Source organism: Oncorhynchus gorbuscha, linkage group LG05 (genome assembly GCF_021184085.1).
Source record: "Oncorhynchus gorbuscha isolate QuinsamMale2020 ecotype Even-year linkage group LG05, OgorEven_v1.0, whole genome shotgun sequence".
Classification (NCBI taxonomy): domain Eukaryota; kingdom Metazoa; phylum Chordata; class Actinopteri; order Salmoniformes; family Salmonidae; genus Oncorhynchus; species Oncorhynchus gorbuscha.
The window spans coordinates 22,895,880-22,921,202 of record NC_060177.1 but is presented as its reverse complement, the minus strand read 5'-3'; the positions used below and the strand labels follow the sequence as shown (position 1 = coordinate 22,921,202).

Here is a 25,323-nt window from a genome sequence, read left to right as displayed (position 1 = left end):
AATACATAACCCACACAAAATAATAAACTCCCGTTTAAATGTTATTTAGCAATGGCTATACTTGCTACAGCCTATATATATTCAAGTAAAAACAACCTCACACCCAGAATGCTGTATTTGAGAAAAGGCAGTCTGTGAGCCCGTTGTGCCTTATAAGAGAAGGATAAATGTTTCCCGGCGGTGGGCACGCGTTTTCCTCCCTCTTTGAAACCGAATCGGAGGCGAATTCGCCATCCCCCGTAACTGCTGGCTTTGATTAGTTAAGGGTTAATTACAACATACACTCCGATTACACAGTTACACATTGGACAGGAGTTTTCGACATCCAACAGATATGTCTTATTTTATATCCAACCATAGGCTATTGTGGTGTTAGCTAATGTCTTTAACATGGGCGTCCTTAGGCTAATGGATGTAGCCTATACTAATTAATTGTGTTCACCTTTAGGCCTATTCTTGTCTAAACCTGAATCAATTCCTAAATATGTGGCCTATTTTCACATGAAAATATTTGGTTGATTAAATTAATTAAGGACTTATGACGAATAGATTTTGAATTTGAAGACAACTAAAATAGAACATCCCCAAAAATATTTAAAAGGCCTTCCTGTTGCACCAGACAGTGGAATAGACGGAACTGTATCTGCATGTGTAATTTTCCCTAAAAAAAAACAGAAATAGAAACAGAAATAATTGTATAGGTGTTTCAGCCAGTTAAACTGCATGCCAATACGTTTAATTGTATACAGATCGTGTGTAGTAATATACAGACTAATCTAAAGACACTCAGTATGCCAATACTCAGCATAACATCATTTACAATTTATACAGTGCTGAAAAATAACGGGTGTCTACACGGATATATACACCTAAATAGACATGTAACTAACAGTGCTTACATCTATATCTTCAATTTCCGTTTTAGAACAAATAAGAACGCGTCATGGCAAATATTGCCAATAAAGCATACTTCAACATTGTGGCTATAAGTGTACAATTAAAAATATGCACAGAATAAATAAGAAGTTGCCCTTTGCTATTTAAAAAAAGTGCCTTCATTCTTCCTTAATTCAGATCGTGTTGTTGTTGATTTAAACATGTTAATGCATGGTGTAGCCTATAGCTTAGTTTAAACTTCTCAGAAAATCAAATAAAAATCTAACTATCATTTCGATGGAGCCGAGTAGCCTAACCCGGATAAATGAGCAATGAAATTGTCCCCGCAGTATATCTTTTGAATGCATAACAAAAATAATACACATTATTGTACATTGTAAAATATTCTCAAGTGGTAGTCATCCGCCCGCAGAGTTATAGTACCAAGCGGCAGCTGGGGTTGAGATGCATAAGGTGAGTGTCGACCGGTCTCTGCTTCTACCTCTTGTGTGGCACACAGACATTTCTTGAAAATAGCCCACAGCTTAGGCCTACACCACAAGGCTGTTCTGTGATATTTCCACTCCATTTTTGGTTTCTGAGAGAGAAACATTGAAGTTTAACAATCTGTATTTGCAGTATTTATGTCTCTGTACCAAATCCTTTTTTTTGTGTGAAAAGTTGTTTAGTTTATGGGTTCTCTGGCGTTACTGTTGCTTCTCTTACAGCGTGCTCCAGGGCCTGCCTTCTCCTACCTCCAAGGGTTGGGTTGCTCCCTCGTCTCAGCCCTGCAGCCGCTTTGGCTTTAGTGGCTCAAGTCAGTGATGTCCGTTATTCACTGTAAGGGCTGTCACATGACGCAGGGCTTGATGTCCTGGTAGGCAACCTGTTGGTGGTGATAGTAGGAACTGCTGCTGGGCGAATGCATCGTTGAGGACGTCATCGCGTTGAAGGAGAAGACGAACTCCTTCCGGTCACACATACTGGGAGACTGGGAATGGTACCGTGGAATACCTAAGAATACAGATATAAGAGTAAATAATATTTCAATTCGCATTATGCCATATAGCATGTCAACCCAATATGAATTTGTTGCTGTCAATTGGCAAACACAATATGGTTATCTTTATGAATGGCCTAGTAAGAACCACAAGTCGAGAAGGATATAGGCCAGCTTTTTAAAGAAAATGTGGTAGATGAGGGGAAAAGGACACTGCTCTCGATAGTATCACGGATCTTTAATAATCTTAAGTACCGGCCTCACAGGTACCCAATGATTTATGAAAACTTGCTCGATAGGTCTATGTCATTGGTTTTAAACGTGTTTAATAAGTCTTATTTACATACGTTATTCGAATATTTATGAAATTCACATTCTTATATTTGGTAGCACTTGTTTGTTTTTCCTTCGCCTCCATCACCTTTCGATGCGTGGAACGGATGTGGGTGGGGCTAGGTCTACATAAGGGTGGTATTTATTTATTTTTTTACTCAAAAGCTCTGACGAAGGCCGTGAGGCCGATACGCAAGCTTATTAAAGATCAGTGAAACTATCAAGAGCAGCGTGCGGTGTCCTTTTACCTTCATCTTGTCCAACTGTTACTTACCATGCACCTGCAAAAATGATTGCTCAGATATGCGAGTTGCCTTTTAAATTAAGAAAAGGTGGTAGCAAATTAGTTAGAAATACATATTTGTGGGTACATGGAAAATTAAGAAACTAGTATTGCCACTGGGTGATTGCATATAGCCCTACATTTCCATCACCATAATAATACACATTTACCTTTTATCTGTAGAAAGTTTTTTTTTAAACAGTTTTCAAAAGTGACTACTGAGCTTTTTGGTGTTGGACTAATTTGTTATTTATAGGGTGAATTGTAATATTGTGCATTGCATTATTTAACCTATATTGTAATATAATTATACTATGATATAAAAGTCGATTGAAGTAGGACTAGCATTGCCGAAATCTTTTCAGAATATTGTTAAAGAGGATAAATTCATCCTAAATTGCCTTTTCAAGAACAATTCATTTTAATTTGGGTAGATAATCTTTCATTTAATTTGGGAAAACCCCGGTCTGTCTACCCCTCTGATTTGGAGCTGTCGTAGGGAACTGTTGAGGCAGAGAACCGTCTGGAGATCTCGAGGGTGGGATAGTTCTAATTGGCAGTGGCCTGCTCGCACGCAAATCCCGGAGGACCGGGTGCCTCGAGGGCTTGAGTTGGCTGGCTCCGGCTCGCGCTTGTTGTTTTTGTCTCTAGATTGGCACCAACACTTGTCCCAGAAGACGTGCCGACCACCTCCAGGAATTTATATAGGAAAACATAGTGAGGGTTAAACCCGCTGTTGTCCCACTCCTTGGCCAGTTAAATGAGGACAGGAAACTGAATTACTTAACCTCCTTGCTAGATAATTCGACGATGGTCTCTTGCGTCCATTTCCTTATTTCCAAGACAACAGAACCATTATTTCTACCAATATTGTCCGCCAAAAACTGTGGCATATTGGAGTTGTAGGCCTATGTAAAAACAAATGCACTGAGCATGCCCAGTCCCTATCTTTGCCTACTGAACTGATTGCAGTAGGTGACGACCTTTGCATGTAGCTGGCCAATATCAGTAATGTAATCTTCGTTAAGTTTGTATCTGCTTTCTGTGAAACGATGCTCTCTCTATATGCCTATATATTTTCATTTTTCTTCACCTCGTTTATAATTTACTTTAGAAGTTTTGGATTTGGTTCAAAGCAATTAGTGGGCTATAGCCTAGGCTTAGTGTTTATTTCGCACACATTTTAGGCTATTGGGTATGACTGACTGTAAAAGGCATGCGTAATCATTTGGCGATGTTAGTTTACCTTGCAAATCAGTGTTACTGTGTCCGTTCTGATGAAGATTATACTGGTCTAGAGAGTGCGTGGGTAAACTGGGCTGCAGCGGGTTCGCCCCGGGGTTGCAGGGAGACAGTGGCTGCTGCTTGATGTAAGAACCTCCGTTATTCAGAGAGGATGAAGGCGCTTGAGCCCAGGCCGAGCTTGAGTAGACGGGATGCGGCTCCATCACTCCCCCGCTGGTGAGGAGGGGCGAGCCTGAATTGTCGTGGTGGGGGTACTCGCCCCCCGTGGATCCTGTGCAGCTCCCCATGTAGGAATGTCCATTGTTGGCCGACAAGTGGGACATGGAGTGCCCGGCCAGACCCATCCCCTCCATGTTGCCTGCCAAGTGTCCATTCATCATTCCAATCCCGCTGTCCAGAGACAAGCCGTTGGGCGGACAGGACAGGCCCCCGCCGCTCCCCTGGAAGTTATAGGACTCGGGGAGGTGGTTGAATCCCAGGCCGTTCATCATGCTGTACATGGGCTTCAACGCCTGGCATTTACGCCTGAAGCCCCGCGGCCTCCTGCGGAAGGATCCCTCCTCGAACATGAACTCACTGGCTGGGTCGATAGTCCAGTAGTGGCCCTTCCCGGGCCGCCCGAGCCCCTTGGGCAGCTTTATGAAGCACTCATTCAGGGACAAGTTGTGACGCACGGAATTCTTCCATCCTTGGTAAGAGCCTCTGAAAAACGGGAAGCGGCTCTGGAGGAACTGGTAAATTTCACTGAGCGTCAGGCGTTTGGTGGGAGAGCTCTGGATAGCCATGACTATCAGCGCAATGTAAGAGTATGGGGGTTTCTCCGGACGGCGGATCCCCGCGTTGGTCTTTTTGGTTTTGGTGGTGGAGGAGGCGGTCTCCATCACAGTGGTCTGTCCGTGGGGCTTCTCCGGGGCAGACATCGGGCTGCTCTGGGCAGGAGTCTGCGCTGGGGGCTGCTGGACCTCTGCCGTCATTAGTTAGACTATCAGCGCAATGACAAAAATGTTTAACAAAAATATCCACGTCTTCGTTTTGAAGTAGTACTAGAAACTTCGTATAAATAATCAAAGAAAAGTTTAAGATGGTTACCAATAACCTCAATGCTGTTGAACTACGCACGGTCAAATGCAAAGCTGAATTTCTGTAAACCGTGCGTTATTGCGCTCTTCCTTTTGGTGCCTAAATTCCTTAGCCAATGTGAACCCTGAAACCCGTAGCGAGTGTCCAAATTGAAATGGGGGAGAAACAGGAGCTACTTCAACTTCTGTCGGTGCGTCCGGAGGAGCTCGCCTTTTACTTATCCGTTGCCATCAGCGCCTTGCTAGCTCGAGCTCTTGACCACCAGGACGTCATTGGCGCACCGGGCCCGCCCAGTCCCCTCCCACTCACACACATCTGCCTGGCTTTAGTTTGTATGGGCTCAGTTTTTTTCCAACTCAGAATCAGAGAAGTGGATCTTTCTTAACACTCAAAATTACATTTTATTGAACAGAAAAATATCATGTTTTAATTGCATGGCGTGAAACAGGAATTATTTTCAAATATAGGACATAGCCTACTAGAACATCTTTCAGAATGTAAATGGTAGCCTAATACAACAGCCTACAGGCTATGCTAGAACTTTGCAAAGTTCAATAGTCTTTATTTCCGCAACGACAATATTACTTAGAGTGTTTTTGAAAATGTATGTTTTTACTACGCTTGTATGCACAACCACCGTGATATATAAAACTGGTTTCCCACTTGTCAGATACAGCAGGTCAACCTCCCCATAGCACATTTCACTGACTTTGACTTACTAAAGTGTGAAGTATGTCTAAAATGTTGCTTAAAATACGCTTATTTGAAAGAAAATGCCCATATTCGAAGACCACGCAGCTGATTTCTTTAAAAGATAGACGGGAACATGGGCAGGATGTTTATACAGCAAAATGTAAACATTTTCCCTGGCCTTCTTTAAATAAAAAATCAAGCAAAAAGCCCCGCTAGATCAGCTCATACTCAATCTGATGCATTATGTCCGTTTTAGACAGCTCCTTGTGTATGGATAGGACTTTTCAACGTAAATGCAGAAAGAGATTTCAATCATGTATAATTATTATGTTCACACAGGAGAACTGAGGGAAAGAGCTCTGAGCCCAGCCGAACATTGAGCACTGAAACTCGGCTGAGGACTTTAGATCGACGCCCACCAAACACTCTCTCCTCAGAATGGTGCTCGAATCAAGGTAAGTCACTTTCAACTTTTGTCAGTTAAAACAAGAAAGCGATATGCCTGCGGGGCTTTTCAATTGAGTTCCAATCGAGATTTACTAGACCTGTTGTGCAGTTAGAAGTGCGAATTAGATAGGACACCATATGATGGTCTCATTAGTCATTTCGACAGGTAGCCTAGTGGTTAGAGCGTTGGACTTGTTGAAAGGATGCAACATCGAATCCCCGAGCTGACAAGGTAAAAATCTGTCATTATGCCCCTGAACAAGGCAGTTAACCCACTGTTCCTAGGCCGTCATTGAAAATACGATTTTATTCTTAACTGACTTGCCTATTTAAATAAAGATAAAATATAAATTGACTGTAATGTGGTGGGCAGCCTAACCAGACTATATATAGTGTCATATAAAAATAGTAACAAATATCATCTGAGTTACAAAGTTAAGCGATGTAGCACATAGGTCTACTTTATTTTCCTGTTTGAAAAGTTCGAAGACCTGTCTTAGGCACATAATTTTCAGGCTTATCGTTTGGAAAATTAGAATAAGAAAATAAGTACATTCAGAAAATGTATTGTTTTTGAGCAGCACTTTTTACACTAGGTCTTCAAGCCTTCATTGTACCTCATCCACCATTCTAAATGTGACCAGTTTCTGGTCATTAATTTAAGCCTTGAACCGCTAGGATATATGTATATGTGTAGTGGAGAGCCGCCGGTCCATAGACTAAATCTGTTGATTGTAGACTGTTCATTGTTCCCCGGAGAGCGCACTCGCCCTCAGCCCCTCAACCCTCACTCAGGCGCTCCTGATGCGCGGGTTCACTCCCCGGGCTGGCTCGCGGTGGTTCTGCTGTTTTGGTTTGCCGGGTTGTTAGATCATTTTATGCTTTTAAAATCTTGTAATTAATGCACATATTGGATATGCAATAACGCAAATTAGTCACAGATACTTTGGCAAATTGTAAATACAAAATGTCATAATACATTTTGGGGGTCATACAAGTAGGCTATACTGGCTACTGTTTTTTCTTGACTAAGATTGTTTATGTCTTTGGAATTATATTCTACAAATAAATGTCGTGGTCCTACAAATATGCGTCTACAAGAGGATATTGTAGGCTATTTAGGCCTACTCATTTGATCAAACTTCGAAAACTAAGGCCACATTAAAATGACATGATTTATTTAAGATGATGTTCTGAAGCTGTACAGGCCAACATGTATTTGAAGGACAGCCTGTGTTCCAACAAAAACCCGTAAATGCCGTTGTTGGCTTGGCTCCTTTGTGACGTTTTTGCCAAAGGGTAAAGCAAATAAGAACATATACAAATCTCCGTTGTCAACTACACGGGCAATGCGAGAGGTACAATGGTGGAATTTGCTGTTGCGGCTGAGTTTGAAACCTAAGTAAAGAAATGTATATAGGTAGTAGTATTGTTTTAACCGGTCCTACACAGGGCGCTTGCTTGGAATGAGGCCCACGCATTTATCAGGGGAGCGGACCACCCAGCGCGCAGAGAGAGGGGGCAGGCGAGCTTGCATTCTCCCTTTCCCCCTGCATTTAATTACCGTTGATGACTTCATTCCGAGAATCACGCCTTGTTTCAACACGTCGTGCCCGTCCCCACGCCGAATGGCCCTTTCACACACTTTAACCCCGCCACTCGTCTTTGACATACACTTTGAAAAACTAATGTCCACGGCTAATCGATCCCTAAATGTTTACCCAAACTAGCGGGACGCGAGTTGCTCCATTGATCTTTGAAGGGGGACGCGCCGATGAGTGGCGCGTTGTTAAACCCCTCAGTAAAAAGCTGTTGACAGCTACGCATAATTATTAAGGGTCCCTCTGGACTCTCAGTTGATATTATAGACGATTTTCCGTCAGTCAAATTTTTGTTACTGTGGTTTTAAACGATTTATGGTGTCCTCTAAATTCTATTGATTTATTTCCATAGTACATTGCATAACTAACATTGGCTGAAGTCCCTTTGGCCATATTTATCTTCTATGGAATATATGTTTATTAGTTAACATGCTTTACCGCCTTACCCATGTTATGGAGCCTAAATGTTACATGGACATATTGAGGAAAGGGTTAACTCTAATGGTACATATTTACTCTGGTAATGTCACTGTTGTAGGATTGTGTTTGTCGTCATTTTACGGCAATCCGAGGTCACCACTTCCCACTTGCCCCTCCTAGTTTATTTCATGTACTTTTTCCATGACGTCCTCGAATGAAATATTTGACAGCGTTGCATCCTCAGGAATGTTCGACCACTTAGGTGGAGGAATTCCACATCATTCGGCCAGCCCAGCATGTATGCGTGTCTCAACAGAGAGCCTCTCCAAATGGTCTTATTGTTATCCAATCGACGAAATCTGACCCAAAGGCCTATTTTCTTTTTTCTTTTACATGGATGTAATGATGCATTATATTATTGGGGGTGGTATTGCATTTTTGTCTGTATGTCGAAATGACTATGAATATAGATTATATACATTAGATATCCCTTTTGCAACAGATCTCAGCGAAGACGAGGATATACCATCCCAAGATCCCTGTCTTATAAGCATGCACTTACCCAAACACACATTTTAAACACATGGCCTTTATTTTAGCAACTTTTGTTGTACAACTACAACACTCTGTGCCTGGACAGTTCAATCAACGGTGATAGGCATACTGCGGAAGCTGTGCACTGTACAGTGATACACTCAGAGTTTTATTTGTCTTGCATTCACTGCGAGGGAGATTGTAATTCAGCCTAAACCTTGAATTAGCCTTAGGCTATATGAAATAAAGTATCATAGCTTGTCCAAGACTCACCCAATTATACATTAGAACTGCTACTTTCTTTAGTTAATGTGACTGTGAGGTGATTCCTCGACAATGCTGTAAGAGATAAACCTCAGCATGTCACACACTGTTTTACCCACCACAACCATTGAATGCCAAATCTGATAACAATATTTTGTTAGATATAAATATGATTTATTTAATCTTTATTTTTAGTTTTATTTTTTGCAGCTGCCATTACCATTCAGAAAAATTGGTGATGGGAAAACGAGACACCAGAACATAAATTAATTGTTTTTGATCAAGGGACCATTTAAAAAAAACTGTGTAGACTACTGGACATTTAACAAACTACTGTTGTAATTAGTCTTATAGACCATTTGGGAATATATAATTGATAAACAAAATTAGTCCTGAGTTTGTTTAGAAACTGAAATGACGGTCTTGACACTGAGAAATCAGTGTGTTACCCGCTTCAGTGTTGGAGGGGAGACGGAGAGGGTCACCAGAAGGCTGCAGCAGAGTTGTTTGGAGAGCTTTGTGACGGATTGATCGATCAAATGTATAACTTCACCTTTGAGCCGCTAGTTCATTGGACCTGGATGCACTTGAAGTCGCTTTTTTGCACGCCTCAGGATATTAGAAGAGAACCTTGAGTGCATGGTTTGGAATTATGCTTTGTTTACTTAGTAAAGCATTTTCTAAAAGTCAAGAGATTAATTTGTTTTGATGCTAAATATAGGATAATGCTTCAAAAAAAAATTGTATAGTTGTGCCATGCCTAAATATTATTCAATGATTTACTGCAGAATATCAATTACGCTTTGCAATTCTGTTCTTTCTCTTATTTGACCCATTTCTGGGCTATGGGCTCTTGCATCTTGGTCAATTAACCAACGTGATCACACAAAATAACCTAATGTAAAGCCCACAATGCTAGTACTATGCAAATGTCATTACAGTGCCTTCAGAAAGTATTCACACCCCTTGACCTTTTCCACATTTTGTTATTACAAAGTTAGATTAAAATTGATGTAATTGTATTTTTGTTTTGTAAACAATCTACACAAAATACTCTGTCAAAAAGTGGAAGAATAATTCTACCATTTGTATAATATATATAAACTTGAATGAGTAGGTGTGTCCAAAATTGACTGGTACTATGTATATATATATATATATATATATATATTTTTTTTTTTTACTTATTTTTTTTTGGACCGCAGAGTGAAGGAAAAGCAGCCAAAGTGCTCAGCATATGTGGGAACTCCTTCAAGACTGTTGAAAAAGCATTCCAGGTAAAGCTGTTTGAGAGAATGCCAAGAATGTGCAAAGCTGTCAAGGCAAAAGGTGGCTACTTTGAAGAATCTAAAATATATTTTGATTTGTTTAACACTTATTGGGTTATTACATGATTCCATATGTATTATTTCATATTATTGATGTCTTCACTATTACTCTACAATGTAGAAAATAGTAAAAATAAAAATAAAAACTTGAATGAGTAGGTGTGTCCAAAATTGACTGGTTACTATATATAGCCTTGACAGGTTTTCACATTCTTGGCATTCTCTCAAACAGCTTTACCTGGAATGTTTTTTCAACAGTCTTGAAGGAGTTCCCACATATGCTGAGCCCTTTGGCTGCTTTTCCTTCACTCTACGGTCCAACTCATCCCAAACCATCTCAATTGGGTTGAGGTCAGGTGATTGAGGAGGCCAGGTCATCTGATGCAGCACTCCATCACTCTCCTTTAGTAGTGGTTTCCTTGCAGCAATTCAACCATGAAGGCCTGATTCACACATTCTCATCTGAACAGTTGATGTTGAGATGTGTCTGTTACTTGAACTCTGTGAATAATTTATTTGGGCTGCAATCTGAGGTGCTGTTAATTCTAATTAATGTATCATCTGCAGCAGAGGTAACTCTGGATCTTCCTTTCCTTTGGTGGTCCTCGTGAGAGCCAGTTTCATCATAGCGCTTGATGGTTTTTGCGTCTGCACTTGAAGAAATGTTCAAAGTTCTTGTAATGTTCCAAATTGACTGCTCTTCATGTCTTAAAGTAATGATGGTGTGTAATTTCTCTTTGCTTATTTGAGCTGTTCTTGCCATAATATGGACTTGGTCTTTTACCAAATAGGGCTATCTTCTGTATACCATCCCTACCTTGTTACAACACAACTGATTGATTGGCTCCAACGCATTAAGAAGGAACAACATTCCACAAATGAACTTTTAACAAGGCACACCTGTTTATTTAAATGCATTCCAGGTGACTAAATCATGAAGCTGGTTGAGAGAATGCCAAGAGTGTGCAAAGCTGTCATCAAGGCAAAGGGTGGCTACTTTGAAGAGTCTCTATTTGAATCTATTTGTTCCTACATGATTCCGTATGTGTTATTTCATAGTTTTGATGTCTTCACCATTATTCTACAATGTGGAAATATAGTAAAATAAAGAAAAACCCTTGAATGAGTAGGTGTGTCTAATGTTGTACTGTTATTCAACAATGTAGAAAATAACCATAATAAAGAAAAACCCTATATCAAGACTGTAACTTTGCCACTCAGGAACAATTCACTGTCTTGTTTAGCAACTCCAGTGTAGATTTGTGTTTTAGGTTAGTGTCCAATGCTTAGCTCCATTCTGTATTTTGTTATCCTGAAAAACTGCCCAGTCCCTTAATGATGACAACCATACCCATAAAATGATTCTGCCACCACTATGCTTGCACATATGGAGAGTGGTACTCAGTGTTGTATTAGATTTTCCCTAAACATAACACTGTATTTCGGACATAAAGTTGAATTGCTTAGCCACATTTTTTGCAGTATTAGTTTAGTGCCTTGTGGCAAACAGGGTGCATCTTTTGGAATATTTTTATTCTGTACACGCTTCCTTCTTTTCACTCTGTCATTAAGGTTAGTATTGTGAAATAACTACAATGTTGTTGATCCATCCTCAGTTTTCTCCTGTCAGAGCCATAAAACTATATAACTGTTTTAAAGTCACCATTGGCCTCATGGTGAAATCCCTGAGCGGTTTCCTTCCTCTCCGGCAACTGAGTTAGGAAGGACACCTGTGTCTTTGTAGTGACTGGGTGTATTAATACACCATCCAATGTGTAATTATTAACTTCACCATGTTTTTACCCATATACCAAAAGGTGCCCTTCTTTGTAAGTCATTGGAAAACCTGCCTGGTCTTTGTAGTTGAATCTGTGTTTGAAATTCACTGCTTGACTGAGGGACCTTATAGATAATTCTATCTGTGGGGTTCAGCGATGAGGTAGTCAAAATCTTGTAACACACTATTATCGCACACAGAGTCCATGCAACTTGTTAAGCATATTTTTATGCACTTATTTAGGCTTGCCAAAACAAAGGGGTTGAATACTTATTGACTCTAGACAATTCAGCTTTTCATGTTTAGTTAATTTCCAAAAACTTCCAAAACATAATTCCACTTTGATGTGTGTGTGTGTGTGTGTGTGTGTGTGTGTGTGTGTGTGTGTGTGTGTGTGTGTGTGTGTGTGTGTGTGTGTGTGTGTGTGTGTGTGTGTGTGTGTGTGTGTGTGTGTGTGTGTGTGTGTGTGTGTGTATAGGCCAGTAACAAAACCAAAAAAATCTATATTTAATCCATTTTAAATTCAGACTGTAACACAAAAAAATGTGGACAAGGGAAGGTGTGAATACTTTCTGAAGGTGCTGCTAAATGTAGATATATCATTCTCAAAATAGTTCTGAGTAAATAAAGGTTATTAAATGAATACAGTATCTCAATTTGAACAACAATGGAAATAATAGTTTGGTAAAATTTGTTTTCTGAAATCCTGAAACCAACATATTCTATCTTACAAGATATAAATACACATATTTGTAATATTTATAATAAAACACATATTGTGCATGTTATGCAACTCAGGCCTTCGCGTGAGAATGCCAAGGCAAATACATGTGTTAAACCTGGCTATCCATATTGTCAAAATATGTAGGCCTATGGGTATATATACTTTTGTCCTATTTTTACATTTGATATATTTCTTAAGAAGTAGTTAAAGGGAAACATGGCAACAAAGTCCTCTCTATGACAATATTTTGACAAAATATGCACATAACGGTATTACCTGACTGAGCGCATATGTAGCCTAATTACGTACAGGAGCATCCCGTGTACAATGCCAGTAGGATACGTGGAGGGTACATATAACATGCACATTATGTTGCTGTAATGCACTGTATGGAAAACAGTTCAACAATTGAAAATGTTGTCTTTGTTTTAATAGGCATGTGCTGGGAACAATCATTATACAATGCATCATTTGGCCAAGGCCTATAAGTATTTCGTTTTTTAAGAACGATTGCAGATATCTTGATACATTACAATGAAAATACTCATTCACACTTTCCGTGCCCACATGTGTAGCCTATTTGTTAATGTACCATTTGAAATCCAACAACGAAATCACCAAAGGTATGCTCATTTGTTTCCTCCCCCCCTTTGTTTTATGACTAGCCAAATTTAAGAACATCGTTGTAATATCAACAACAATTTGTCATTTCAGTAATATTCTGATCTACTTTAATGGCCAATACACAATATAAAATATACACATGAATGTAAAGTTGAATTTTAAGCAATTTTGGGGGACGTTTAAACTGTCATTGTCCCAATAACACAAACAATGTTGATTCCCTTTTACACTCTTGGCTATTTTCGGAACAATGCATCATCAGTATATACATTACTGCAGATTTCCATTTCCAGTGGTCTGAAACTAGATATCTCTGTCTCATGCGTCGCTTAGGCCATCTAGCGTTGTCGTTTTAATTGAAAACAGTATAATGTCGAGGTGTGTGCACCCCCCTCATCACTTTCTCTGGCGCGGTAGGTGGCCGTGTATATTTTTGTTCAAGTGGTGTTTATGTGAATGAGAAAGGACTGAATTGCTAGCAGACCGCTGATTGCGCTCATTGGGCCTCTACATTGATCTGAACGGTATAGTTGAGGGGCCCCACCCTTTCATGCAATCAACAGCACTATAGAATCGCGTTCTACGACTTTTTAATTTACTTGGCAAGATCTCGCTGCTGGACCTCCAAGGCGCGCGCGGGTGTGAGTGAAGGCGAGGGAGAGGGGAGTCCTGTTGGCGCGGGAACTCCAGTGTCCCACGATACCGAGGACACTACCCACGGTATATAGGCTACAACAGGACGCGCACACATCTATCATGAAGAAAACGAATTCACCATATCCCACTGGGCACAAACTGGTTGAGTCAACTTTGTTTCAAAGTCATTTGTCAACATATTGTGACGTTGAATCTACCTGGAAAATACATTGGATTTGCAAAAAGTCATGAACATAAACAGTTGATTTGAGAGTGAAATTTCAACCACACAATTCAAATCAACTTTATGTCACATGCACCGAATACAAGAAGGGTAGACCTTACCTTGAAATGCTTACTTACAAGCCCTTAATTAACCAACAGTGCAGTTCAAGAAGAGTTAAACAAATATTTACCAAATAAACTAAAGTAAAAAAGAATCAAAAGTAACACTATCATAACAATGAGGAGGCTATATACAGGGGGTACTGGTACAGAGTCAATGAGGAGGCTATATACAGGGGGTACCGGTACAGAGTCAATGAGAAGGCTATATACAGGGGGTACCGGTACAGAGTCAGTGTGGAGGCTATATACAGGGGGTACCGGTACAGAGTCAGTGTGGAGGCTATATACAGGGGGTACCGGTACAGAGTCAATGTGGAGACTATATACAGGGGATACCGGTACAGAGTCAATGAGGAGGCTATATACAGGGGGTACCGGTACAGAGTCAATGTGGAGGCTATATACAGGGGGTACCGGTACAGAGTCAATGTGGAGTCTATATACAGGGGGTACCGGTACAGAGTCAATGTGGAGTCTATATACAAGGGGTACCGGTACAGAGTCAATGTGGAGGCTATATACAGGGGGTACCGGTACAGAGTCAATGAGGAGGCTATATACAGGGGGTACCGGTACAGAGTCAATGTGGAGGCTATATACAGGGGGTACCGGTACAGAGTCAATGTGGAGGCTATATACAGGGGGTACCGGTACAGAGTCAATGTGGAGTCTATATACAGGGGGTACCGGTACAGAGTCAATGTGGAGGCTATATACAGGGGGTACCGGTACAGAGTCAATGTGGAGGCTATATACAGGGGGTACCGGTATAGAGTCAATGTGGAGGCTATATACAGGGGGTACCGGTACCGAGTCAATGAGGAGGCTATATACAGGGGGTACCGGTACCGAGTCAATGAGGAGGCTATATACAGGGGGTACCGGTACCGAGTCAATGTGGAGGCTATATACAGGGGGTACCGGTACAGAGTCAATGTGGAGTCTATATACAGGGGGTACCGGTACAGAGTCAATGTGGAGTCTATATACAGGGGGTACCGGTACAGAGTCAATGTGGAGGCTATATACAGGGGGTACCGGTACAGAGTCAATGTGGAGGCTATATACAGGGGGTACCGGTACAGAGTCAATGTGGAGGCTATATACAGGGGGTACTGGTACCGAGTCAATGAGGAGGCTATATACAGGGGGTACCGGTACCGAGTCAATGAGGAGGCTATATACAGGGGGTACCGGTACAGAGTCAATGTGGAGGCTATATACAGGGGGTACGGAGTCAATGAGGAGGCTATATACAGGGGGTACGGGTTACCATAATTGTCATCATGGTAACCAATTTTCAACATAGACAAACCTTCTATAAAATATGTTGAATTTGTACCTTTTGAAATAACATCAAATCTTCAACATTATATCCACTATCAGAAAAAAACCAATAGGCCGGGCAGCACCTCCTACTGGAGAGTTGATCTGTCTACAGCGATCTATTAGAGCAGAACCTCCTACAGGAGAGATGATCTGTCTACAGCGATCTATTAGAGCAGCACCTCCTACTGGAGAGTTGATCTGTCTACAGCGATCTATTAGAGCAGCACCTCCTACAGGAGAGTTGATCTGTCTACAGCGATCTATTAGAGCAGCACCTCCTACAGGAGAGATGATCTGTCTACAGCGATCTATTAGAGCAGCACCTCCTACTGGAGAGTTGATCTGTCTACAGCGATCTATTAGAGCAGCACCTCCTACAGGAGAGTTGATCTGTCTACAGCGATCTATTAGAGCAGCACCTCCTACAGGAGAGTTGATCTGTCTACAGCGATCTATTAGAGCAGCACCTCCTACAGGAGAGATGATCTGTCTACAGCGATCTATTAGAGCAGCACCTCCTACAGGAGAGTTGATCTGTCTACAGCGATCTATTAGAGCAGCACCTCCTACTGGAGAGTTGATCTGTCTACAGCGATCTATTAGAGCAGCACCTCCTACAGGAGAGTTGATCTGTCTACAGCGATCTATTAGAGCAGCACCTCCTACAGGAGAGTTGATCTGTCTACAGCGATCTATTAGAGCAGCATCTCCTAATGGAGAGTTGATCTGTCTACAGCGGTCTATTAGAGCAGCACCTCCTACAGGAGAGTTGATCTGTCTACAGCGATCTATTAGAGCAGCATCTCCTACTGGAGAGTTGATCTGTCTACAGCGATCTATTAGAGCAGCACCTCCTACAGGAGAGTTGATCTGTCTACAGCGATCTATTAGAGCAGCACCTCCTACAGGAGAGTTGATCTGTCTACAGCGATCTATTAGAGCAGCACCTCCTACTGGAGAGTTGATCTGTCTACAGCGATCTATTAGAGCAGCACCTCCTACAGGAGAGTTGATCTGTCTACAGCGATCTATTAGAGCAGCACCTCCTACAGGAGAGTTGATCTGTCTACAGCGATCTATTAGAGCAGCACCTCCTACAGGAGAGTTGGTCTGTCTACAGCGATCTATTATATCTCCCATCCAGTGTTTTAACCAAGCCCAGCTTAGCTTTGATATTTTCCATTGACTACTACCAATGTGCTATAGTGATAATGACTATTGAGATATATATTAACTAAATATATAAACTGTTGCTATTGAAGTCATTCTGAAGGGTAGTTAGAGCAAATGAAATGTAACCATACTCATACATCATCAATGAGACTATTTAGGCCTATATAGCATTTGTGAAGTCATCAACAGCTATTGTTTCAATTCAACACAGGGTTCAACTAAAAATAGACAATAAATAGGCCTAGGATTTCAAGCTTTGGTTGATATCAAATTGAATCTTGAAGTTAATAATGAATATGTTGGATTCACTTCTCAATTTCAACCAAAAAAACTAAGTTAAAGAATAGGACTAAATCAAACTGCTTTAATTAAAGTGCATTGAAATTTTGATTTGATTTAGTCCTATTCTTTAACTTAGATTTTTGGTAGAGATGGAGTCATGAATCCAACATATAATTATTAATTTGTAGACAAACTGGAATTAGTCAGACTAAGTCAGTGGCACAAAATATACATACCCTTCAAATGTTGACATTTGGTTGTGTTGACAACCAAACACAATTCAATATCACTTTTACAATACAGTAAATAGCATATTAACTTGTTAACAAATATATGTTGAATTCACATCTGCAACTAAACCAAAAATAAAGTGAAAGAATATGATTAAGCCAGTGTCTCAGTTGAAACTATCCCAGCATTAGATATGTCTCATTTATTTTGTTGCTTGCCAACCTAACACAATTCAATATGACTTGTGTAATATAGTAAATAGCCTAAAATGGAGGCCATCTTACAAACTAATGTAACAGTTTTTATTCAACCTTAAAATTAGTAACACATCCATGGCCACATTTTGAGGTTACTGTAACTATAAAAGTCTCATTATGTAATCATAGAAAGCGTGCATGTTCATAGCATGTTCATAGCATGTTCAAAATCCCAGCTCTGTGGAGATCTTCACAATATAAATATCTGTGCAAAATCTGAAACAGCATTGATCACTTGCACTATGTACTTTTAATGTAATACAAATACAATCCAGCTCATTCGGTTGTGCTATTAGATGAAGCACATTGATAATGATTGAAGCAGTTGTATAAGTACAAAAAAGCTGACATTGTATTCCCATTTGAACTGTTGTGCTTTTAAGTGGTTGAAAGTGCAGTGATAACACATGGAGAGGTTGGGAAGATGAGGTTCTATCTGCATTTTTGTCTAGATGTAATTATTGTCACAGCCTTGTTCAGCCTTGTTCTTGTTCAATGTTCTCTACCTGTATAGTACTCTAAATACCCCAATTCATGTTGTTAAGTTCAAAAGAATACTAGATTTAAAACAATTGCTGACACCATTCAAACCAATGAGGTTTCAGAACTTTAAAGCCAATTATCTATCTTTGTGTCATATTACTGAACATATAACCTTATAGCCCCAAACTCTCGACATTTAGATGACAACGAAATCAAAAATCATTCATTGTTTTGTTTTCATTCATTTGGTTGTGCTTTTAGATGGATTAAAGCATAGTGATAACACATTGGGAAATCAACCAACGTCCGTCTTTTTGAGGGGGCGAATAAAGGTTGAAATCTCATTGATCAACATCTCAACAATAAATGACCAACATTTCCACTTTGAAGTAACGTGGTGTGGAGGGTGGGATGTTTCAGGCCATTTCAGCTTTCTGTTAATTCCATAGCGTTATCTTCTTAGTGAAGGTGTCGGTGATAAAGGTTTTCAGATATCGTTGCTGATACGCTTGCCATTTAGCCTATGAGCAGGACCTATTTTATTTGCAATGCATCCCACAGTAAGCTGTTACTGGTTCAGTAACAGTAACTTTTTCTGATTCGAATTAGGGAGGCAATAAGCACATGGCACACAACAGACCCTTTCAGTTCAATGGTCCATTTTCGCTCTTGGGCACATATTCATCTCGTGCCTGACACACTTCAGTCATATTCCTATCACCTCGCCTTGCTCTCCATCTCTTTGTTTAGAAAGCTTCACATGCAAAAAGAGTCCAAGACGAGGATTCTCCATGGTGGCCTACTACAACGTGTGACATGACCATTGATCATTCATGTCTCGAACTAAAACAAGAATCTCATGTTGCACTGCATTGTGTGTTCGGTGTGTGGGCAAATTCTCCTATTGAAAAATCTTGCATTTACAGATTTATATGAAATCTCTATTTGTCAATTTATTTGAACCATTGACTGAGGCTACTAACATTAATTATAATTAACTTGGAACAATGGGCCTTTAATTAACTGATCGTTTTTGTGATCAGACGCATGAAATGGAGAATGTGTGACCCGTTTTAGAAGTCAAAACGTAATTGAAACTGCAGTATTCAAGAGATGGAAAATACATTCATTCAGTATTTGTGGCCTTATATCCTGTAGGCATGACTATTTGTTGTTGTTTATTGAGAAACATTGGATTGTGGATTTCGTTTTGGACACTCATTCGCCGTCATGCGCTGTTCAATGCTGACATTTCCCCTATCAAGGTATATTTCACCGTTTCAACTGCATTCACCTGAAGTGTCTCTTAGAAAGCGAACTATTTATAATGCGATAATTAAATATGCAAGGTCACATTACATCTTATCAAACACAATAATTGCCATTCATTGCAGGTGAACCTGCATGAGAATGAAAAGTTAATAATCTTTTTATAGCTCGTTAACATTGTTTGTTCTGCACGACATTGATAGCTAATCATGTTAACTGTATTTGTTTATAGCCTATGTTTTGTGTGAGTGAGTTAGGTAGGCCTATTCGTATGATTATCAATATGAGAGGGAATATTAAACGGATTTCGATTAATTATCACACAGAAACCAAAACCAAAACAAGAACTCTTACATTAAAAAAAATAGGCTACATTAAGATATACCACCCTATGCGTTCTCTAAATAGCCCCTGGAACTCAGTCGCACAGTTTGTTTATACTCATAATGTTTTGGTTAATTTGAAACTGGCAATTTATTTCCTTTTTATGCTTGTTAAACTACAATAGACTCTGTATTGTTATCCTTAAATATAGGGAACCCGCAAACCTCAAATACAGTGATGAGTCATTTTGTGCGCGCAGCGATGGTGCTGTGTCAGAACACCGAGCTTCTCAGGAAAGCTTGGCGCTCCAACCAAACAACAACCCTCACCCAACCGTCCCTGAGATATTGTCAATCCGAAAGCCGCTCCACTTATTCCTCTCAGTAGGCTACAACTGCGTATTCTATTCGTAACATAGTGCTCATGTCCTCTGAACTTTGAATAATTTTTGACAGCCGTATCTTCAGAGGGAAATACGGCTTTCAGGGATTAAAAAAATATGAATAAAGGCGTATGTAAAATTCCTTCTGGCTTATTTTGTGATCACACAAGCTCGGTTTCACTACCACAACATTATTTGACATGACTGAAAGACACGAGTGTTGAAGAGTTGGCAGTTCCAGAAGTTTTACAAACTCAAAACTGTCCAAATGTGGTCATTGCGAGAAGGAAAATGTTCCAACATGTCAAATATCTGCGATTAACGTTTTAGCAACAGACTGACAGCATGTTTATAGGACAAAAGGAGACAAACAACAAATATGTATTTATCATAAGGAAGAAGATTGTCACTAAAACAACAATTCAGTCCTTATTCTTTTTTAATTTGAGACTTTTTGAGGCTCATTATTATAAACAGAAAGAAAAACACCAAAAATGTTTTATTTTGTTTTCATTGTGGCAGGGTTTTGTATATTATTGCACTTATTTTCAAGTGCTTTTGTCAATTCTTGCTTATCTCCAGTTTCTCGATCTGGAAACTATACCTGAATATAGTTGCTCAAGTAATTAAAGTACAATAGTCCCTATTGATGTTTAACATTTTTCATATATTTTTTCAAATGTTTATTTTCTACTTATGTCTTCCTTACAATATTGCCAAGTCAGGACAGTAGCTGCATGCTTTAATCAAGAACGTTTAACAGTGAGACATCTGACAATCATTTTCTGCACACTATTATTAACTTAGTGTGCCATTCCTAGAGCTAAATAGCGCTGAACCAAACCAGAGTGCTGCCTAATGTCTGATTACCTCTCAGCTATAACCCCCTATTGATGCCCATGTTTTCTACCAGAGCTGCATCTCTTCTGACTCATCCACTATAACAGACCATTTTGGTCATTTAAAATCAGTCTAAAAGCACATAATCATTGAACTAAATGATAATAATCCTCAATAGCCCTCAAGCTAATGTAATACACACCTTTCTTTAATGTCTTTGATGAGCCACAGAACAGTTCGACTGTATGAAACGACACTGGGATTTATCAAGCGTCCCTTATCCTATACTAGTTCATTTAAATGAAAGCAAATTATACAACTCCCGATAAAAGCTTGAAAAAGGAATTTCAGTACATTTGAAATATGGCTTGAATTTCAATAGACCTACTTAATGATCAGGTGTTCCTTGTCATTTTTATGTTATTGTTTCTTTGAATAATTCACAACCCTGCTTCTTATCAAATCTATATCATGTACAGTTTAATGAAAGTTTGCTCATATAACCAACACAACTCTTCTTTTTCCCATTTCAGCCCTCTGTGATGGATGAGAGAGAGGGTTTTCCAGTGATGGCAACAGTTCCTATGACAACCAGACCTCCACCGGGGGATTGCGTCTGTCAGACAGTGCTAATGATAATTGAGAGGTACGGATCGAAAAGATTGAGTATGGCTGTAATCTCTCCTCCAGCGGAATACCAGAGAAACCGCTATGAGATGACAATTTCCCCCTCTCACCACCGCCCTGCTTAGTCCTGCACTGGTCTACACTGCATGCTTCTACTCTGCTCTATACTATATTGCTGCTGGAGGCCTCCCAGCCTGCCCCACACAGGGCAGAGAGTGAATGGGTAATGTCACTGTGTGTGCAACCTCCTTCGGTGTCTCCCTTCGCTCAGCCTCACACACAACACAGGGCCAGTCCAGGGAAGTTTGTTTCAGATGCCAGGGAATATATCAACAGGGAGAACTCAATCAGAAGAAATGGTCAGAGTAGGACATAACAGAGAGAGGGAGGGAAGTCAGGCCACAGCCAGCTCTGATACAGGTTAGTTACAGAGGCTTTGATAGTTGCTGATGGGACTTTGATTGGAGCGTAAGCAGGTTTATATGATGCGTGTTTATATGCGTGTTTACTCACAGACCACCATCTCTCTCTCTCTCCCACTCTGAAGGGGGATTTTCCTGTGGTGAGCCGCTTCGGAAAAAGCTATTAAGAATTCCCAAACAGTGCACAACAATGGGAGACGTCGTTCTGCAATGCAAGTTCCGAATCCAAGTCAGTCCCTTACGGTTTTCCTCTGTAACGGTCCTCGGCTATATTTAATCCGCCCTGAGAGCAGAACCAACCTACATACAAACCACAAATTGAAACTATGTGGAGGTGGTTTGTGGAGTGTGGGTTAAATGGGGATGGTAATTGTCTATTGAGAAGCTTAGGCCTCGCTATTCTGCCTGCCATAAACAGGCTTGGCAGCCCACAACATGATACCCCTGCCTCCACTCTACTGTTTGAGTTGGGGAGCAGATCCTCCTTGTCTGTGGGAACCCATGGCCCAGCAGTGGTCGGAATCAGTCAGAAATGCTTTGGAATGGTAACACAGCGGAAGGCTAGGGTGGGGAAAAAGGCCAAGAGCATTTCCTGAACAGAGGGGGGTCCCAGCGAAGCATCACACTTCACTGGCATCATATGACAGGGATCCCACCAGGTCTGAGCCCATGATCCCGATTGGAGGAGAAGGATGCGGTAGGGGAGAGGAGGGTGAAGCTGGAACAGAAGAGAGGGGGATACGCAAGAAAGAGAGAGAGGTGAGGTGAGAGGGATGCATTGGGATGAGAGAGGGATGCATTGGGATGAGAGAGGGATGCATTGGGATGTTTGAGTCAGAAAAGGGGAGTCAGGGGGAGAGACACATTCTGCTAAAATGTACATCTTTAATTTACCCTGAGTGAAGTAATTTGGATGAGTGTTATACCACTACTTTCATGAAGAGGACTTCCCAGTCTCTAATTTCTGCCCACAACAAAGTGCCTTCCACTGTATCTGTGAGGAATAAACAGTATATACTGTCATGGTCTCCAGAGAGGTCACTGAGACCACGTGGAAGACTGGGAGCTCTTAGACCACTGCTACTGAAAGACCTGCAAGAATCTGTGCAGCAGTGTGGGGTATCCTACGTACATTCTAAAAGACTGTTCCCTCTCACCACAGCAAAGACAATGTGGTAAATATTTTGGCACAGCACAGGCATGTCAGAATGATTCTGAGTATATCCAGTTAACTGAAGGTCTGAAATATAACTTTACTTAGTAACACGTGATACTAAGCAACACCCTGCAACAGTAAGTGATGAATACTTTGGTTGAGAGCAGTAGACCAGACGGTGTTGAAAAGTGTGAAGCAGACAGGTTTTGCGGCTGAAATTGGACAGTACAAGTATATCTGTCAGAGTGTGTGTGTTTGTCCAGGCCTATGAATCGGTGTGTGTGTATCCAGACTGGCGTGGACAGCCAGTCCCTGCTCCCTGGGGCTTGTGTAAATGTCGTGAGGATCTCAGGAGGAATCTTTCCCCTCCAGTCGTCAAAGGGCTTTTTATTTCCACCTGCTCCCGGCCTCTTTCCGTTGGTCTGCTCTATAACAATGGTGCTGGAAAGGCAGCAGAGTGCAGGGTGACAGCACAGAGATTGATGCTAGATTGTGTTTGGCCCTTTTTCAGATAGGGGCCTTTGAAGGGAAGTTGCTCCCCCCACCAACACTACGACCCCTCCACTACCATCTCCATCTCCTCTCCCTCTAACACTGGGCTTAGCAGAGGGCAAAGTGCTGATCAGGCCTTTCTCCCAGATCCCTTTTTACAAAAGTGCCAATCGCCTGAAAAGGCAACTTGGCAGGCGGTGGTAAACAGGCTTTTCACTACTCGTAAATCAATTCACCACTACATGAAACAGGATGAAGCTCATTTACGCCACGCAGACGGTCGAACCCGAGCCCAGAGACGCCCCACCTCGCCTCCGGCTGCTACCTCTCTCTCGTCAGGCCCCGGGGCTCTGGGCAGAAAAGAGATACACGCTCATCAGGACAGCATTCTGTCTGTTTCACCGAAGTGGCCTGGCGAAGAGGGTGATCCATCACCTCAAATGTATGTTTTTCTAATGTTCTGTTTTCCTCTCTATCTCTCTGTAGGCTGGAGTGGGCAGGCATGCGGGTTTGCCTATAAGAAGCCATGAATTCCTCGGAGAACAGAGGGTGTCAGGGCCCAGAACACGACTTGGGGTTGGAGAGACATACTGTACCTTGTAATGTCTCATAATCCTCCTAGTTGACCCCTGGTCCCGGCCTGCGTTTTTATCAGGTCATCGACGTGAGGAATTGTAATGAGTCACTCCAGCAGTGTGTTTACCTTCTGGAGTCACGCAAGGAAGGAAATAAGGCACGGTCTTCTAAAAGTGTCAAAGTGAGAGAGAATAGCAGCAGTATTAGAGCAGAGCCCTGATTCATCTCACTGTGACTGACCTCTTGTACCGTTACACTGGGTTTATTTAACCTATTCACTACTGTAGGGAGACTAGCTACAGATCAGCCATGTCTACAATATAGCGCACTGTATGAAAACATAAGGTATGAGATTAATAGTGTAATTCTGTAATTGAAATCTGATTCATTGTCTGATTCACTCATTGAGTGAAATGATCCGTGTACTGTAGTATGTAGGTACAGCTTGTTTTTGCTATCACTGTGTAATATTCCGAACATGTATTATTTTTGTCATCATTTTCTGCTGACTGTGTAGCAGTCGTTCCAGTTTTTTGCTATGCCCAATGAAATTAGGAGAGATTAAGTAATTTCCTTTCTCTGTCTCATGCAACAATCATAAATGATGTGATTTTTCTGTGTAATAATAATTTATTGCAATAGATTTCTGACTCTCCCAGATACAGATTATATCTGGAAGATCCCTTGTTATACGCTTTAGAGGAGAAATCGCTGCACTCCCAAATACATTGTTTTTTTTATCTTGAACTTGAAACTGGAATGAGTATGGAACTGTGGCCAACGCCTGTGATTAAAATACAATGTCCTGGCCTACCATCACGCTGTAGCCTTCGACACCGTGGGCTTGTGTGATTGCACAATTGTTGTTTTTGAGCAAGTGCCCTTGTTAGTTTTACTCTGTAAATAAATATGTGCTTTGAGCTGACAATTCATCCTCCGTTACTTACTTTCATCCTTATATTGGAGAGGAGAACATCACCACTGACCAGTGTCTCCACCTCTCACACACACACACACACACACACACACACACACACACACACACACACACACACACACACACACACACACACACACACACACACACACACACACACACACACACACACACACACACACACACACACACACACACACACACACACACACACACACACACACACACACACACTGCCACAATGAGAGAGTCGGCAGCTTTTATTTTGGACAGTCTCTCCTGAATTCTAAGGGTTGTCAGGCGGTTTGATTGATAGTTGTGTTTATCACC

The 25,323-nt window shown here is 41.0% G+C and overlaps 1 protein-coding gene and 1 long non-coding RNA gene across 3 annotated transcripts; one reads left to right on the top strand and one right to left on the bottom strand.

The window, feature by feature from the left end:
* Window positions 1–717: 717 nt before the first annotated feature.
* On the bottom strand, window positions 718–5,056 carry LOC124035669 (forkhead box protein F1). The gene is made up of 2 exons (XM_046349240.1): window positions 3,739–5,056; window positions 718–1,890 (listed from the first exon to the last, which is right to left on the bottom strand). Exons 1-2 carry the CDS (start codon window positions 4,709–4,711, stop codon window positions 1,727–1,729), a joined length of 1,137 nt encoding a protein of 378 aa, XP_046205196.1. The 5' UTR covers window positions 4,712–5,056; the 3' UTR covers window positions 718–1,726.
* On the top strand, window positions 4,892–24,984 carry LOC124035670. 2 transcript variants are annotated; one of them, XR_006838782.1, is made up of 3 exons: window positions 4,892–5,965; window positions 21,317–22,591; window positions 23,967–24,984. It is a non-coding gene; the product is annotated as an uncharacterized LOC124035670 (long non-coding RNA). The 2 variants fall into 2 exon arrangements; XR_006838781.1 differs by having other exon boundaries at window positions 4,915–5,965; window positions 21,317–21,429.
* The last annotated feature ends 339 nt before the right edge of the window (window positions 24,985–25,323 follow it).